The 16292-nt window shown below is 42.2% G+C and overlaps 1 protein-coding gene across 1 annotated transcript in view; it reads right to left on the bottom strand.

Annotated features, from left to right (window-relative positions):
• xkr4 (XK related 4) overlaps window positions 1-11034 on the bottom strand; it is a 103128-nt gene extending 92094 nt beyond the window's left edge. The window contains exon 1 of the mRNA XM_017705986.2: window positions 9359-11034. Coding sequence (XP_017561475.1) covers window positions 9359-10074 — 716 coding nt within the window. The 5' untranslated portion in view covers window positions 10075-11034. The remainder of the gene's footprint in view (window positions 1-9358) is intronic.
• Window positions 11035-16292: the final 5258 nt, after the last annotated feature.

Raw genomic sequence — 16292 nt, 5'->3', positions numbered from 1 at the left:
CTATGGGATTCTAGTAGCTTGTTAATGCTAAGCTAAGAGTCCTTCATTTGAAGAGTGAACATTTTTTGGCTGTTCTGGATTAAACACAGACAGCTGAAGCTTCAATAAGACATCCCATGCTTTACTTGAAGCGTGTGACAGAAATATTAGCATATATTTGACCTTGTAGCAGTTTCAGTACAGCATCCTGTATAAAGTTGCCATCCCCAGAAACCCTCTGAGTAGGCTGCTGCTCTGTAGTGTACTGTAGTAATACTTAGAGACTTTAAATGCAAGCATGAATCATTTGCATTAAAATTATGTAAAAATTCTAGACATGTATTTTCAATACCCAGAAAGTGTTCTTTGAAGGCCTCAAAGGCCCTGAGGGTTCCCCTCTGAGATAACTTATGGGTCTGCTTCAGGTGGCAGAATGCTTTGACCAGATAATGCTTCACATGTAAACATCTAGTAGTGTAAATATACAACAGTCATGTAATACTAATACCAATAAAATTAAACAGTTAGCTGTTGGGCTAGCTGCTTGGCTAAGCACGGCTTCCCTTCTAGAGACTTTTGTTAGCTAAAATGTCAAGTAGCCCGTCTGTTTTCAGCTTATATGGACAATGCAATCATTAATGTGGGATATTTTATGGAAACAAAAATTCTTAAAAATATTATCAATAATGTAGGTGATCTGCTTTTTATTGACAACCACCCCTCAAAAATATCTCACAAATTTTCAAAAGGGAAACATGGAAAAAGTACTTAGAAATGAACATGTATCATGTATCATGTAATGTAATACTTATTAATGTAATATTCATAAGCTAACACTCTATATATGGATGCTTTGTAGCATAGATAGGCAATAATCATCTTGTTCACATAATTAAGTTATAACGAAGTTATAATGAATGTTATGATGAAGTTGCTATAAGAAGGGATAGTTAAGCTAGCTGTTGGGCTAGCTGCTTAGCTAAATGTTGCTGCACACTACCAGGGACCCAAAATGTCATCAAATGCCTACCCACTCTCGCAATGACAATGAGATATCACCGGTTATTTAAAAATAAAATAAATACACTTTTCAATAGCCATCCTGTAACTCCCCCCAACAAAATATCTCACATAATTCAGAAAGCGGGTGAGAACTTCATCAGGTTTTGGCTCAGTTCTCTATGAATACTCTTTCATCATGCTCGAAAAAGCCCAACCAACGTTACAAAAGTTCTTCTGCACATGACGTGCAATTACACATTTCAACCAGAGAGGTCTCCAAATCCCAATATGTTACACAGTGTAACTTTACTGTGTGTTAATGTAGATTTCATTCAAGATTTAAATCATCGAGGTTTCGTTCCAGGTAAGTTTGGTCCATTTCTATTGATCCAAATGTTCACAATGTAAAGGGCAGCTGGTGTTTTCAAATAGAGATACAAGGCTTGGTATGAGTGTGACGCTATCACAGTGTAATTGGCATTAAGTGTGATATCTGTGCGCAACATAAAGTTCAGCGAGCATGCTCAGTGCGTCTCAGGCTGGATGAAGCCTCTGAAGACTGGAGGACGCACAGATCACGCTGGCCAGTCCCTGCTGCCGAGTTGGCCCCCAACCAGCTACTATAAATACACCACGCTTCATTTAGATCCATACGCAGCACCTGGTCGCCATGGAGCCCTGCGCACCCAAGGGTTCAGTGCCTGTTCATTTGCAGTGCAATCATGTAGGCCCAGCTCATTATGAGAGGCGATCAGCCACAACTCCACACTGGCTCCTCCGGCAGGATTTCTAAAAGCATGTGACCTCACCCCAACATAGATATAGAAAACTGTAACAATATCCAATCAGTGGCATGCTCAAAAACACAGCTGTGTGTCATATTTAAAATCAGCAGGCTTTATGCTGCATCGAATTCATAAGAGACATTAAAAGAACAAGTTCTTTGCTTTCCAGGAGATACATGTGCCTTTGACAGCATACATAGCTTCAAAGCAGCTTGCCAGAAATGTGTGTCCAGCTCCCTAATGAGCGTCACCTAGGGTGACAGTGGCTGGAAAACTCCCGAAAGAACATAAGGACAGAACACGGAGAGGGACAAGAAGTTTACAACAAAGATGAAACAGAGGCGCTGAGATCACACAGAATTTACCTGTCAGAAAAACAGTGATGAATATCAGACATCTATCAAAAACCAGTCTGAAAAATACATTACATGTTCAAAAGTAGGCAGACACCCAGTCTAATGAGCAAATTTAAGGAGCACCCGCTGACACAGCTGATTAACTGCACAAATCCATCTTGTACAATCTCCTCTGAAAAGCATTGATCAATAGAATGGCATGCTCTTGTGCAGCTGCACCCGAGAGGTCACCATGCCCAGCGCCAACCATCAGCTATACTGTAAAAAACATTAAAGCTAACAAACAATCCTGTCGTTTCATTCTTTAAAGGAAAACTTCTGTAAAGTTACAGTAAATTCTATATATTCTGTGTATTCCTCAACTGAAAAAAGAAAAATCTTCTGTTTTCTCTACTGGAACCCAACCGACATATTGTTTGGATTATAATATCAGTGATTGACAATGTGTCAGTAGTTAGTAACTCCTAAGTAAGGTTGCTTACTGAGAAGCCAGTTAATAATTGCTAAGCTTAAAGTCACTGCCTGTTTACTGTCATCACAAGCTGTAATGATAAATTTGTACACAAATCAGCATCATGGTGAGCAAAATAGAAATGTGTTAAATGTCCAAATCTGTGCAGTAGCATGGGGATCACATGTTACAACTGGCTGAAGCTGGCCTCTAGAAACTAGTAAGGCATGGCCATGCTGATGAATGCACCAGGAGGGTCATGGGAGGCATGCACACTCGGAAAAGAGCCTTAAATGTTGGTTATGTGGTTGTTCATCAGTTAAAGGTATATGGTATGCATTTATTGTGTTATTGTATGTCGGGGATGAGAGTTGTTAGTGTGTTTTGGAGCTTTGGCCCAATTCGCTGGCTCAGACAGCGAACATCATGTGAGGTCCAGTCGGCGTGAGATGAGTGTCCAGTTGGCGCGCTTGTGTTTTTAATGGCTTTAAACTGACGTCAGACTCACGTCCTTCACATGCACTTATAAAGGAAGACGTCGTGTTCTGAGACACATAAAGCTGGCCGTCTGTCCCGCCGCCGTCTTTTACAGCTCGGAGTATGAACCCCGTCTCCTCTGCTGACCAATTTCTGCTCCACTGTGTTGACCAGTGTAAACCTTTCACTATGACGCGACGCGCATGCACAGAATGTACTTACACGTTCCGATTGCTAATGTAATCGGATTCAGGCGTTTACACGGCTATTATTCTTCTATTTAACGGATTATTTAGAGGTTTACCCACCTCGTTCAATTGGATAGAAATTGTATTGTATATATATACATACAGTTTTATGTTCAGTTTTCAATTTTCTCCTCTAATCTTATTTGCCTGGCGCACTCTCTGCTGCAGCCGTGAGTGGTGGGAGTAGCGTCCGTGATCTGATCATCCAACATCAGTCCCAGACCTCACTAATGCTCTTGTGATTGAATGCAATTAAATCCTCACAGCAGTGTTCCAACGTCTACTATAGAGCCTTCTCAGAAGTGTAGAGACTGTTACTGCAGCAAAGAAGAACAAACTGCCTTTTATTGCATTTGATTTCAGAGAAAGTGTTGGATGAGCAGATGTCCACAAACGTTTAGAGATGTTTGAGTGGACAAGACATTAGAAGTGAGATGTCGTGAGACGAAGGCTGGCCAGCAGCACAGTAATTAAAAGTGAGAGAAGGGTCAATTGTGCTCTCTTGGATTCCTTGGCCATGAATGGCTCTGAGGTCGTTGAGACTGTGTTGTCCGCAACAAGACTCGACCCTGTTAACCAGCTGCACCTCTGAAAAGGCAGTAGTGAGGTTTTATGTAGACTTGCACTCTATAAAAACTGCTCTTTAAATGAAGGTCACATAAAGTGTGTGACAGTGGGGCAGGTGTTAAAATGACAAAAAAGGGCAAAGTCAGATTTTCTCAAAGAACCAAAAAACACATTTCTAATCATATTATGTGAATTTATGGTTAATTCTCTATGTGAACCTTAACCTTAATCTTAAAGGGTTAAGATCAGACAATGTTCAGAGACACAAGCTCAGACTCCTGCACTGTTGAATGGCACTGATTTACAGTAATTAATGGGCAGCAGTTTTTTTACGGTATAGTTCCGTTTCTTTATGGTATTGATACTGCAAATCACATATTACAGCATACTGTTTATACATTTTCAAAAGCAGCACATATGGTTATGTGACCCATTTTAATGAATTACACCGATCAGGCATAACATTATGATATAATCCTTACTTCTATGCTCATATGTATGCTGGAGTTTTTAAGCACCTCAGTGTCGCTGCTGGAGTGAAAATAGTCCCCCAACCAAAAATATCCAGCCAACAGCATCATGTGGGCAGCGTGCGGTGACCACTGATGAAGGACGAGAGGGTGACCAACACAAACTGTGCAGCAGCAGATGAGCTGTTGTCTCTGACTTTACATCTACAAGGTGGACTGACAGGGTAGGAGAGTCTAATAGAGTGGACAGTGAGTGGACACAGCGTTTAAAAACTCCAGCAGCACTGCTTTCTGATCCACTCATACTAGCACAACACACACTACCATGTCAGTGTTACTGCAGTGCTGAGAATGATCCACCACCCAAATATTACCTGCTCTGTGAGGGTCCATAGGGGTCCTGTCCACTGAAGAACAGGGTAACAAAGTATCAGAGAAACAGATGGACTACAGTCTGTAACTGTAGAACTACAAAGTGCAGCTATCCAGTAAGTGGAGCCGAGTTAAATATTGTGCCTTCTATTTGTAGGTGGCTGTCTAAAACCCTAACTTGTACAAACATGGTTGTATTTTTTTCTATTAAAGTGGAGGTTAAAGATCTCAATGCATTTTGAGTTTAATTTGAAGTAAAACACATTTTAAACATTTATGCTGTCCCATGCCTTCATATCAGTACTAATACACAAAGAGTTTTAAGTCGTCAAGCAAAAATTTGCAAATGAACAAAATCTACAACAATCAAACCCTTTTCAGGTTTGTTTTAATCATAGACTCGCCACTTCGACCTACCACTTGGATATGTCACACCTACGTTACACGAGTGGCAGATGGGGCAGGAGTGGACAGTGAAGAGTATATTATTAATGTATATTGTATTGATATATAGCTTTAGTGAGCTAATCCCCATGCAAGCTTCGCAATGCAACACATAGTTTTAATTTGAACATATTGTACATATAATTTCTGAATAATTGCATTGTCTGGCTGTAAACGTTGGTGCATTTCCTTTTTTGTTGATATTAGCTGTGTAGCCTTTAGTATACTAACTATCCAGGTATACACAGCTGTGTATAACAAATAGAACAACTTAAAGCCCACTAAATCCAATGTTAAGGTTTAATGTAGTTTACTGCTATAGTTTATAGCTATGGCATTTTTTTTCCGCTGTTCTTTTCTGGTTTGAAAAGAGAAATGCGTCAGGCCGCAGTGATTTCTGGGCAAGTTTTGTTAAGTCGACAAATGTGTTCACTTGGTCCCCCACCCCTCCAAGGGCTCATCTAACACTTGAGCTAATAAAGTAACTGAACAGCCCTTAAGATACTGCTGTGGATTACTCTGAGGGGAAAAGGCAGAGCCAAATGGATAAGGGCATTTTAAAATGGGTATTGAAAGGAGTGGACAGAGACAGGCTGCCTGGCTGCACAAAGTACCCAATATGCTCTTCAATTAGCAGGTCATTTCTGTAAAATTCAAAATTTGTTACTTTATTGACAAAAAGCTTGACCTGTATCTTCCATTATGCAGCATTCGTTACAGCAATCATCTGTGTTTAAATAACACACGACCGCAGTGTTTTGATTGTGATCTTTCACAGTGTGGACATGGATTAAGCCTAATCCTGGACTGAATTGCAATGCACAGTGGTGATACACTGTTAAAAACCCTTTTCAGTTTGAGTGTCCACTCTTTAAAAAAGATGATAATTACAGGCTTTTTGGTGCTACATAGAACCATTTTCAAAAAGGTCTATAAACAACTTCTCCATCAATCTGTAGAACCATTACACCATGCAAAAAACCACTTTAGCATGAAATGGTTCTATACAGAAGTCTTGGTTCTAACATTCCTTTTACTGAAGAACCCTCTTTTTTCAAGAGTGTAGGTTTAGTCTGATGCCCATTGGTGTTGGTTGATATACTCAGATTCAGTGTTTCTAAATCCAGTCCTCAGGTTCCAGCCAGGCCACATATTTGTTCTCGTCCATCTGCCATTAAAGGCTGTAGGGCTTATTGAGCATAGATGTTGCTGGATGGGAGTGGACTAGCTGGTGGTCCCAGATGACTGGACTGTGAACATCTACATTCATTTACATGTAATGTAATTCACACCAGTCATGAATACATTCTTCTTGAGATAGAATGTGTACACTTGCAACCAGGTTACGGGTGAAATCAATCAATCATTCAATTTATCTATCTATCTATCTATCTATCTATCTATCTATCTATCTATCTATCTATCTATCTATCTATCTATCTATCTATCTATCTATCTATCTATCTATCTATCAACTTGTATTACTTTAGCAATTACTCTTATTATTATATATTGTGAACATCTACCGTTTTGATGTATGAATTACACAACTTATCTTCTACCACTGTGCTAACCTAATTCCCCCAAAAAAGCAATTTACAAATTACATTGACTCTTTTTCTCATGATATGGTAAACATGCCGTCAAATCTAACAACAAACCTCCTGAATACAATGCAAATTGAATGGGCTCCACCACAAAACCCAATCATTCAAAGTCAGCACCGATGCTGCCTTGAGTTGGCTGGGTCTGATGAAGTTCATTAGCGTGGGGAGCTATTTTTAAAGCGCCTCTCTTGGCAAGATGTCCCCAGACTGGTGAACTCCTCGCTTTGTGCCGTGTGCATGTCTCAACAATCCTCCAGCCCCCAACCAGAACACACAACTGTGTCAGCTTCACTCGCATCACTTTGCTCCACGTGACACACACACTCACACACAAGCCCATGATGGTACAGAACACAAGCCATACACTCTCACGTTGAGCAACTTTTAATAGAGAATCACCATTTAAACAATAACTTATTCCACAAAATGAGAGAGGGTCTACAGTTTAAACCCAACGGTCCACCACCATTCTGTGTTAGCATTTAAATCAGCTCCTATGTTTGAGTGAAATATGGCAAAATGATTCTCAGACACTGTTCAGAGATAAGAGACCTCCCTTACATAAGAATTACACTGAAACCTCAACAACTATAGATTGCATCAGTTGTTTCAGTAATTATAGTGTCCTTCTTTTCCACACCTCCAAGAATCTTTTCCACACCTTCAAAGTTCAGTCTTAGAAGTTGGCTACACTTTTTGCTGCTCCAAGATCCAAGCAACCTCAAACACATTCAGTGATGTTGAGGTCTGGACTCTGGGGTGGTCAGTTTGTTGTTCTGAGAGTATCAGCAGCATCTTTGTTTGATTTGCACATGTTCGACTTTGCTTTATTCAGTAATGGCAGCTACACCTCCTTTTAGACCCACCCTTGTCTTGTCACAGTGGAAGGATGGACAGAAGCACCTGTGGATTTTTTCAGCTTGATTTTCTCTTATTTCTCCCATTTTCTTTAAATCTTTTAATGTTTTTTTTAAACTCCAGTTATGAAAACTGTTTTAAACATGCTTTCCTCATGCAAAGGGTTGATATCATATCCCCAGAAACATCACCTGAAACATGACTTGAAACCTGAACTTAAAGGCAGTTCAGACTGGAAAATTAAATACAGTAAGGTTGTTCTCTGACTTTTGCACTGTATGGTTCGTTAATAATATATTTGACTAATAGGAATGAACGGAAGCCACGGTCCAAACCAACCACTGCCCATGATCTTTATCCCAGGCCAATTTCTCTGGAAGTGTACATGATGACACCTGCCTAATGGAAGCATTAGCATGGAGAGAGAGAAAGTCTTGAAATCTAAACTGTGCATGTGTTTTGAGTCGTCAGTGATTAAACATCCCGTTTAGCGCGTTACTCTTTTCCAACACTGGCTGCAATCTCATTAGCAACTCCCAGCAAGCAGCGGCCTTCACTTCCACATGCTGACTACATGTGTTCAAATGCATTAAAGTCAGCATTAAACCAACACTGCATGCATGGTGCCCACCTGATCTAATATTGGTGTTGGCAGTTCCCCAGCGCTGCTGTTTTAATGGAGTCTTTTGATTCTCCAGCTCTGGAAAATTAAGGTTCCTAAATGGTTCTTGTCTTGGATATACAGCTCTAGGAGAAAAATCTTTAATTGGTATAGAAATATTACGTTGATGTTCTTTTAAAGCGGTTCTTTAAAGAGCTTTTAAAGACCGCCCCCCCCCGCCAAAAATAAAAAACATTTTGGCACCTTCATTTTTAAGACTGTAGCCCCGGACTTCTATGACCAATCTCCAACCTATCGGCAGGACATCGTTTACTATTTGGACAGCGTCCAAGCCAGGTCTGCGGGGTCAAAGACTGGCAGCAAACAGAACATCACAGAGCCGAATGTGCTGATTCGCTTGGACTTCCTACGGCCTCATCAGGCTGACGGTGTGAAACCGAATCAGCTCATCTGAGCCCCATCACTAAGCATTGACTACAACCCCCGGCAAATGACTGTATTGACCTGCTAACACAGAATGCACGTCTATGGGTGAGCCAACAGTGCCATAAGGTGCCACTTGGGAAAGTTCTCCAGCCTCATTCCATGGGAGCTAATGAATCAGCCTCTAGCAGCTTTTAATAGAGTAAAATATGAGAGACACATTAATAATGCATTTCACTAATAGGGATGAATAGAGGTCTGTAGTCCAAGCCCGATGCTGCCCTACATCTGAATTCCGGACATATTTCTTTGGAAGTATTTCTTCCATTTGCATGATATTACTAGCCTTAGCTGGTATACTAGCCTTAGCCTGTATATGCACTCACCGCCTGTCTTTAAACAATGCAGTTGAAGTAATGTCATCTAAAATAGCAGTTGAAGGGAAAATTAGAGGATATGACTTGCTATAAAGGCAGCAGGTTCAGAAGGAAAACAGGCAGGTGGCAGTTCACACCACAATACTTACTGTAGTCCTGCTGAAAACAAACACAGGCTAACAACCAGCCTGGAAACGCGCAGGCACGTGCGCAAAAAAAGGCAACACCACCAAATATGCGACTTAAATCTTAACGCAACACAGATTACAATCGACAAGAAGGCTCTCAGCGATGACAGGGGTCCAAGCACCGGCGCTTACCTCCAGATTTGTCCGAGCTGCAAGATGTGGATGACGGACTGCATCAGCCAGATGCAGAAGGAGCAGGACGCCGAGCGTTTCTGGTTAGTCCGCGCTGCGTTGGTGGTACTGCTGCTGCTGTTACTGCTGCTGTTCGTGGCGGTGGTGTTGGTGTTGCTTTTGCTGGCCGTGCTGGCTTGCCTTTGAGGCGTGGACGGGTGGGCTGCTCCGACGTCGCCGTGCGAAGCCGAGCAGCTCAGCAGCTTGCCGTCCATGTGCGAACAGCCCGAGGACGAGGAGGAGCCGTCCGCGGCGCCGAAGTCGTGCACGAACCATCTGAAGCTGAAGACCTGCACGGAAAAAGAGCCGAGCACCACGAAAAAAAGCGTCAGGCCGAACCACCAGTAGTCTCGGCGCAGGTAGTAGTCGACGGACAGCCACACGTCCGTGCCCACGTCGGCGAAATACACGGCCACTGCGGCTAGAATCCACAAGCAGTCCCAGACCGTGTAGCGCTGCCGCTCCCTGCCTAGGCGCAGGCACGTCGAGTTGGAGCCGCCGCCGCCGCAGCAGCGCGAGCCTCCGTTCACATTGAAATCCGCCTCCCCGGCGCCCGAGTCCGGCTGCGAGCCCGGCGCGAGCCCCTGCACGGAGCCGGAGTGGTCCGAGTTCTGCAGAGGCGTGAACGCCACGTCGCTTTTCTTCATTTTCAGCACCCCGTCGGATTTCGCAGCCATTGCAGCGTCAACAACAGCGGCAGCAGCATCAACAGCGGCAGCGGCTTCTTCTGCTCCTGCTCCTGCTTCTCCTTTCCTTCGTCTTCCTTTTCTCTCTCTCCTCTTTCTCTCCTCCTCCTCCTCTTCCTCTCTTCAGCTTCTGTCGTCCAGGCGGTGGAGGAGAGAAGACGGTGGGCTGGGCAACCTCCTGCTCCTCTCCTTCTCCTTCCGCCACAGCTACAGCGCCGCCTGCACGGCACAAAGCAACACTTCCTTTTGGTAGCGGGTACGAACCATATGCTCTCCCGTGGCTCATGCTTGAAACCATGACATCATTGCTTTGCAACTCGTCCCCACGCCTCTCTCCATCATGGTGCTTCGTCCGTGCTCGGCGCGCGCCCCAGATGCCACGGATTGCACGAGCGTCAAACGTCAAAACGCAGCCTAGCAACCTGCCTTAGCTTTTTTTCACCATCGTGCCAAAGCTGAGCTTTTTTCACAGCCTGCGCTCAGACCTGAACGCTGAAAGCCTTCATTCGCAAGTGAATTCACCGCTGACGCGAAGAAGTTGTTCTGTCGCTGTTTGACTCACTGGTAGTATTTAAGTTCGGTTGGTTTGGAGCGCGGGGACTTTTAAACATCGCTGCGGTTAGCCGGCACATTTAGCCTACCTCGTGAAAGGGAAACACAACAGTCGTCTACACAAATATCCCGACTCGAGCACTGTTGGACGACTTGGGATGAAGACTGGCTTCAATGTCCCCTCGATGCTTTGATGGACGCTTGGATGTTGTCCCTCATAAATCGATGTGTCAACTGTTCACCGCCGTTCTCGGCGTTTGTGTGAACGAGGTTCAGCACCACGGACAGCTCCCCCGCTCGCACATGCCGAGCCGGGCTGCTTTCAGCACCGCGGACAGCTCCCCCGTTCAGCTCCTTCAATAGACAAAGCAAGCCCCGTTTACACGCTCATGTGATCCGCACCGCCATTGTGCCGGCTGGGCTAACTTGCGTCATTATCAAATTTACTGGCACCCTGGAGGAGCTTTACGACGCGGTGTGTTGTCGACACGCCCTCTTGCACGCGAGCACACGCGCATAGACACGCACAGACCGCTAGATAACCAGAACGTTATCTGCCAGCGTTTATTTGTGGTAAGAAACCATTGGTTTTGCAGATGCCACGCCACAAATATCAAATAGAGTAGAGCTGTAACACCGAGCCAGCATGAAAGGGATGGTGTCGAAGTATTATTGTCAGAGACCACCGGTGGGCTGTCATGAACCGACTGAAGAGGGATGAATAAGGCTCATTAACCACTAGATGGTTTTAATCATTGAAATATGCTTTGAACTCAATGGACGTATGTGTGTGTGTGTGTGTGTGTGTGTGTGCACGTGTAGACAAAAACAAGGTGAACCTGCAGCACCAAAAAAATAATACTGACTCTGGGCTTCTAACTAAACTACAGAACATGATGCCATGTATGCTTACATATTTAGTGCAAAGGTCACCCTTTATTTAATTTACAGTCAAAATGGCCATTAAGTAATTTATTTTTCAGTATATATAAATTTGTGTGCTTGAACACATCATCTAAAAATGCCTCTTGCCCTTTACATTAAAAGTAAACGTTATTTACTTTTAACGTTACTGTAACGTTATTACAGTATCAAATTTTTTTCTGACAGCAGTGATAAACAGAGTGTGTGTGTGTATATATATATATCACTGCTTTTGGAGGAAAACCTTGTACCTCCAAAATAGTAACTTTACAGAAGAAGGAAAAAACCTACTTTACTTTCAATGTAAGTCAATGGAACCAGAATGTTTCCCATGTCATTTTGGGTCATTTCTTTTAGGCCATTCATCATAAAATTTACAAACAATGTGAAGAGTAACAGACACTTTCAAATTATGTCAAAAACTGAAAAAAAAGTTTTTTTTTCCGATAGCAACAATATATATATATATATTTACATTGCGTATAAATTTGGTGAATGGACCGAAAGAAACTGGTTCCACTGACTTACATTAAAAGTAATGTATGTTTTTAGCTTTAACTAAATGCTAAGTTAAACATATTTAGATGCTCTTAGGTGCATGTTTGAGCTCTGAGCTCAACAGTCTAATAGGAGTTGAACTTTTCAAGCAGAATCACTGTTGATTTGCTGAATTTTACATGTTTGGGGGAAAGAAATGAAACATTAAATATGGCCTGTGCACAAGTTAGGCACATTTTGTTTTTCCCCATATGTTAAATTCAGTAAACAAACAAAAACTGTAAACTCTACAGAATAAATGCTGTGAGGAATGTCAGTGAGCTCTGTGTGTGTGAAATATATATGAAATTCAGATGTATGACCCCAGGTCTTGACATTGAATAAAAACAAGTGAGTATGTGAGACAGAGATAGCTCAGTATACAGTACACAATCTCCATGGTTCTCTGCTGGCTCCTTTCCTCAGGCTGTCATTTCTGTGCCACCTGGTCAAGCTTTGGAGATGACACCATCTGTCATCATCAGCTGTGTCAGGCCTTGGCAGTGTGGCATGACTCGTGGGCTGGGTTTTAGATGTCCATTTCAGGCACTATGTGGCCAAAAGTACATGGACACCCTCCTAATAGCAAATGTATAAAATCAAGCATATAGCCATGCAGCCTTCACAGACAAACACTGGCAGTAGAATGGGTGGCACTGAAGAGCTCAATGACTTCAAATGTGGCATTGTCTTAGGATGCTACTTTTACCATAAGTCAGTTTGTGAAATTTCTGCCTTGCTATATCTTCCCCAGTCAACTGGAAGTGAAATAAAATGAAATGGAGCTGTCCAGAAGCAACACCTGCTCAGCCTAGGTCATGCCAAGCTCATGAAAATCATGTGTCCTCTCGTGCATCACCCATTACACAGTTCCAAACTGTGTTTGGAGGCAAAGTCAGCACTGAGGAAATGGGTTTCCATGGCTGAGCAGCTGCACACAAGCCTAAGATCACCAAGTGCAATGCCAAGTGTAGGCTGGACGGGTGTAAAGCACGCTTCACTACCTGGCAGTCTATTGGATTAATCTGGGTTTGGCGGATGGCAGGAGAACAATACCTACTGCAATGCATAGTGCCAACAGTAAAGTATGGAAGAGGAGGTACAATGGGCTGGAGTTTTTCAGGGCGTGGACCCCTTAGTTCCAGTGAGGCGTGATGTTAATGCTACAGCAAACAAAGACATTTTAGACAATTACATACTTCCGAATGTGTGGTAACAGTTTGGGGAAGACCCTTTCCTGTTTCATCATGACTGTGTCCCTCTAGCAAAACTGGTTTGGCCAGTTTTACCCTGACCTCGACCTGTCTAAACACTTTTTGGAATGGTAATTGTGAGCCAGGCCTTCTTGTGCAACATCAGTGCCTGACCTCGCGAATGCTATTTATTTAATTATTTGTTTGTTTGTTTATTTTGTACTATACAAAGTCAGGAGCATTTTGCTGGTTCATCATGATCATTTTTATTTATGATGCCCTTTCTGTGGTCAAGGACACTTTGCAAGAAAAAGAACTCATAGAACACAGAACACATTAACAACACAGAAAGTCATGAAAGACCAGAAGGTCAGTATAATTCACAACTGTAATGGAGGAAAGATGTGAGATTGCACTATGTGAAATGTATATTCAAGGGCAAAAAGGAAGATTGAAAATACACGAAAGAAGTGACTCATATTTAAATACATATATACTGCATGTGTGCATATGACCATATGACTATGTATGTAAATACACAAGTATATATATATATATATATATATATATATATATATATATATATATATATATGTGTGTGTGTGTGTGTGTGTGTGTGTGTGTGTGTTTGTTTGTTTGCGTGTATAATGGTAACTTTACAGGAGAAGGAAAAAACCTTCAATACTTTCAATGCAAGTCAATGGAACCAGACTTTTTTACAAGTCATTTTTGACCATTTATTTTGATCCATCCTTCAGGAAATTTACAGATAATAAAAAGGCCAACATGACTTTTCAAATTATGGCAAAAACTGAAAATCGGCAAAAATGGAGATATGACGATTCCTTTCGACAACAGCAACATACATTCTGACAACACTGAAAAGAAGTAAGCCTAATGTACTTCACATCTTCGGCATTCAGCTTCCATGTCTGACCTCTGTCTTTGTGGTCCATTGCCAGTTTTTTTGTGTACTTCAGCAGAAGCCTGAACTGCACATCTGGAACCACCTCTCTGCTGGGAAATGTCTGCGTGGGAGAGAATTGCTGATGCAGGATGATCACCTTGTGTCTTGTTCCTATGCTCATCCTTTCCATAGTCTAGGATTTGAAGGTTAAACCGCCACATCTATCACAATCTCTTAGCATAGTTGCCCCTCACCCAGGTTTATTCCCTCTACACAGCTGTTTCTGTTACAGTTAATCAGTTTAGTTAAATTTGTACGTAATGTCACTGACCATTAGCATCTGTATGTTGTATTTGTTTAGTCATGAGTGGATCAGATGCAGCAGTGCTGCTGGAGTTTTTAATCACCTCAGTGTCGCTGCTGGACTGAGAACAGTCGACCAACCAAAAATATCCAGTCAACAGCATCCTGTGACCACTGATGAAGGACTAGAGGATGACCAACACAAACTGTGCAGCAGCAGATGAGCTGTCGTCTCTGACTTTACATCTACAAGGTCGACTGACAAGGTAGGAGTGTCTAATAGAGTGGACCGTGAGAGGACATAGTGTTTAAAAACTCCAGCAGCACTGCTTTCTGATCCACCCATACCAGCACAACACACTCTAACACACCACCACCACTTCAGTGTTACTGCAGCACTGAGAATGATCCACCACCCAAATAACACCTGCTCTGTGGGGGTCTATGGGGGTCCTGACCTCTGAAGAACAGGGTAACAAAGTATCAGAGAAACAGATGGACTACAGTCTGTAACTGTAGAACTACAAAGTGCAGCTATACAGTAAGTGGAGCTGATAAAATGGACAGTGAGCGTAGAAACAAGGAGGTGGTCATCATGTTATGCCTGATTGGTGTATATATCACATTTGGGCTATATCAAAGGCACTTACAAATTCATATACTTATATATGCCACTCAGTTTTTACTACAAAGCCAAGCCAAACCTCCACCTTGGCTCTGCACACTGTATACCACGGGTAGGGTAATGTTACCCGCACCCTGCAGGGCCTTGTGGAAAATATTTGAGCCAGATAATTACAGGGTTCAGGCTTTTGGCTCAATGTGATTTAAATTTGATTCAAATTAGCATGAATACCTCTCTACAATGCAAATCATTTGAAAATGTGTTAGAGACTATTGATGAACTTCCAAAATGATTAAGATAATGCTCCTTCATTGAAAAGTTAATGGGAGATAATTACAGAGATGCAGCAAGCCTCCTTTGATTTCCCCCAGCAATTAAGCTTCGGAAACACAATTATTATCTTAATTTACTTCCATTTTGGGAAACCACGGGCTTCAGTCAAACTGCGGGCAACTGGCCATCACATATTTCCATTTAAGATATTCACTTCCTCTTTTATGAGATTTTTTTATTTGCAAAAAGAAAAGAAAAATCAGTGCTAAGTGTTTTAGGTATTCAAAAGAGTGTGCTTCTAGCCTCCCAGCACGACCACAATATAATTACGGCTCCTCTCATTGATCTGAGCGTGCTCTGCCAGGGGACTGAACCCAGCTTCTAATGCACTCTCACCCCAGCCATTCGATCAAAGACTGATTCTGTATGACAGCAACAAACAGCCATCATATATGCATACCTGAGTGGATTACAACATGCGTCATCCTCAGTTTGTATATAGTTTGCACATATCGTTGTTGTTGGGACAAAACCTTGCATCTCCATTTTTATCATTTTTCAGTTTTTGACATAATTTGAAAAAGCCTGTTACCCTTTACAGTGTGCGTAAATTTCATAATGAATGGACTAAAAGAACCGTCCCAAAATGACTTGGAAAAATGTCTGGTTCCATTGACTTACATTAAAAGTACAGTAGGTTCTTTCCTTCTGCTGTAAAGTTACCATATTGAAGATACAAGGTTTTGTTCTGACAGCAGCGATATATCAAATCTCAGTTTGATGTATACTGAAAAAAATGTTGCTTTGAATGCACTTGATCAAAAGTGTTCACTGGTTTCACATTTATAGAAAACATGGTAACACTTTCTATGAATGTCACGTTTGTAAGCATCTA

Source organism: Pygocentrus nattereri, chromosome 19 (assembly GCF_015220715.1).
Source record: "Pygocentrus nattereri isolate fPygNat1 chromosome 19, fPygNat1.pri, whole genome shotgun sequence".
NCBI classification, from domain to species: Eukaryota; Metazoa; Chordata; class Actinopteri; order Characiformes; family Serrasalmidae; genus Pygocentrus; species Pygocentrus nattereri.
Note: the sequence above shows the minus strand (reverse complement) of the source record. Positions and strands in the feature narration are given on the sequence as shown.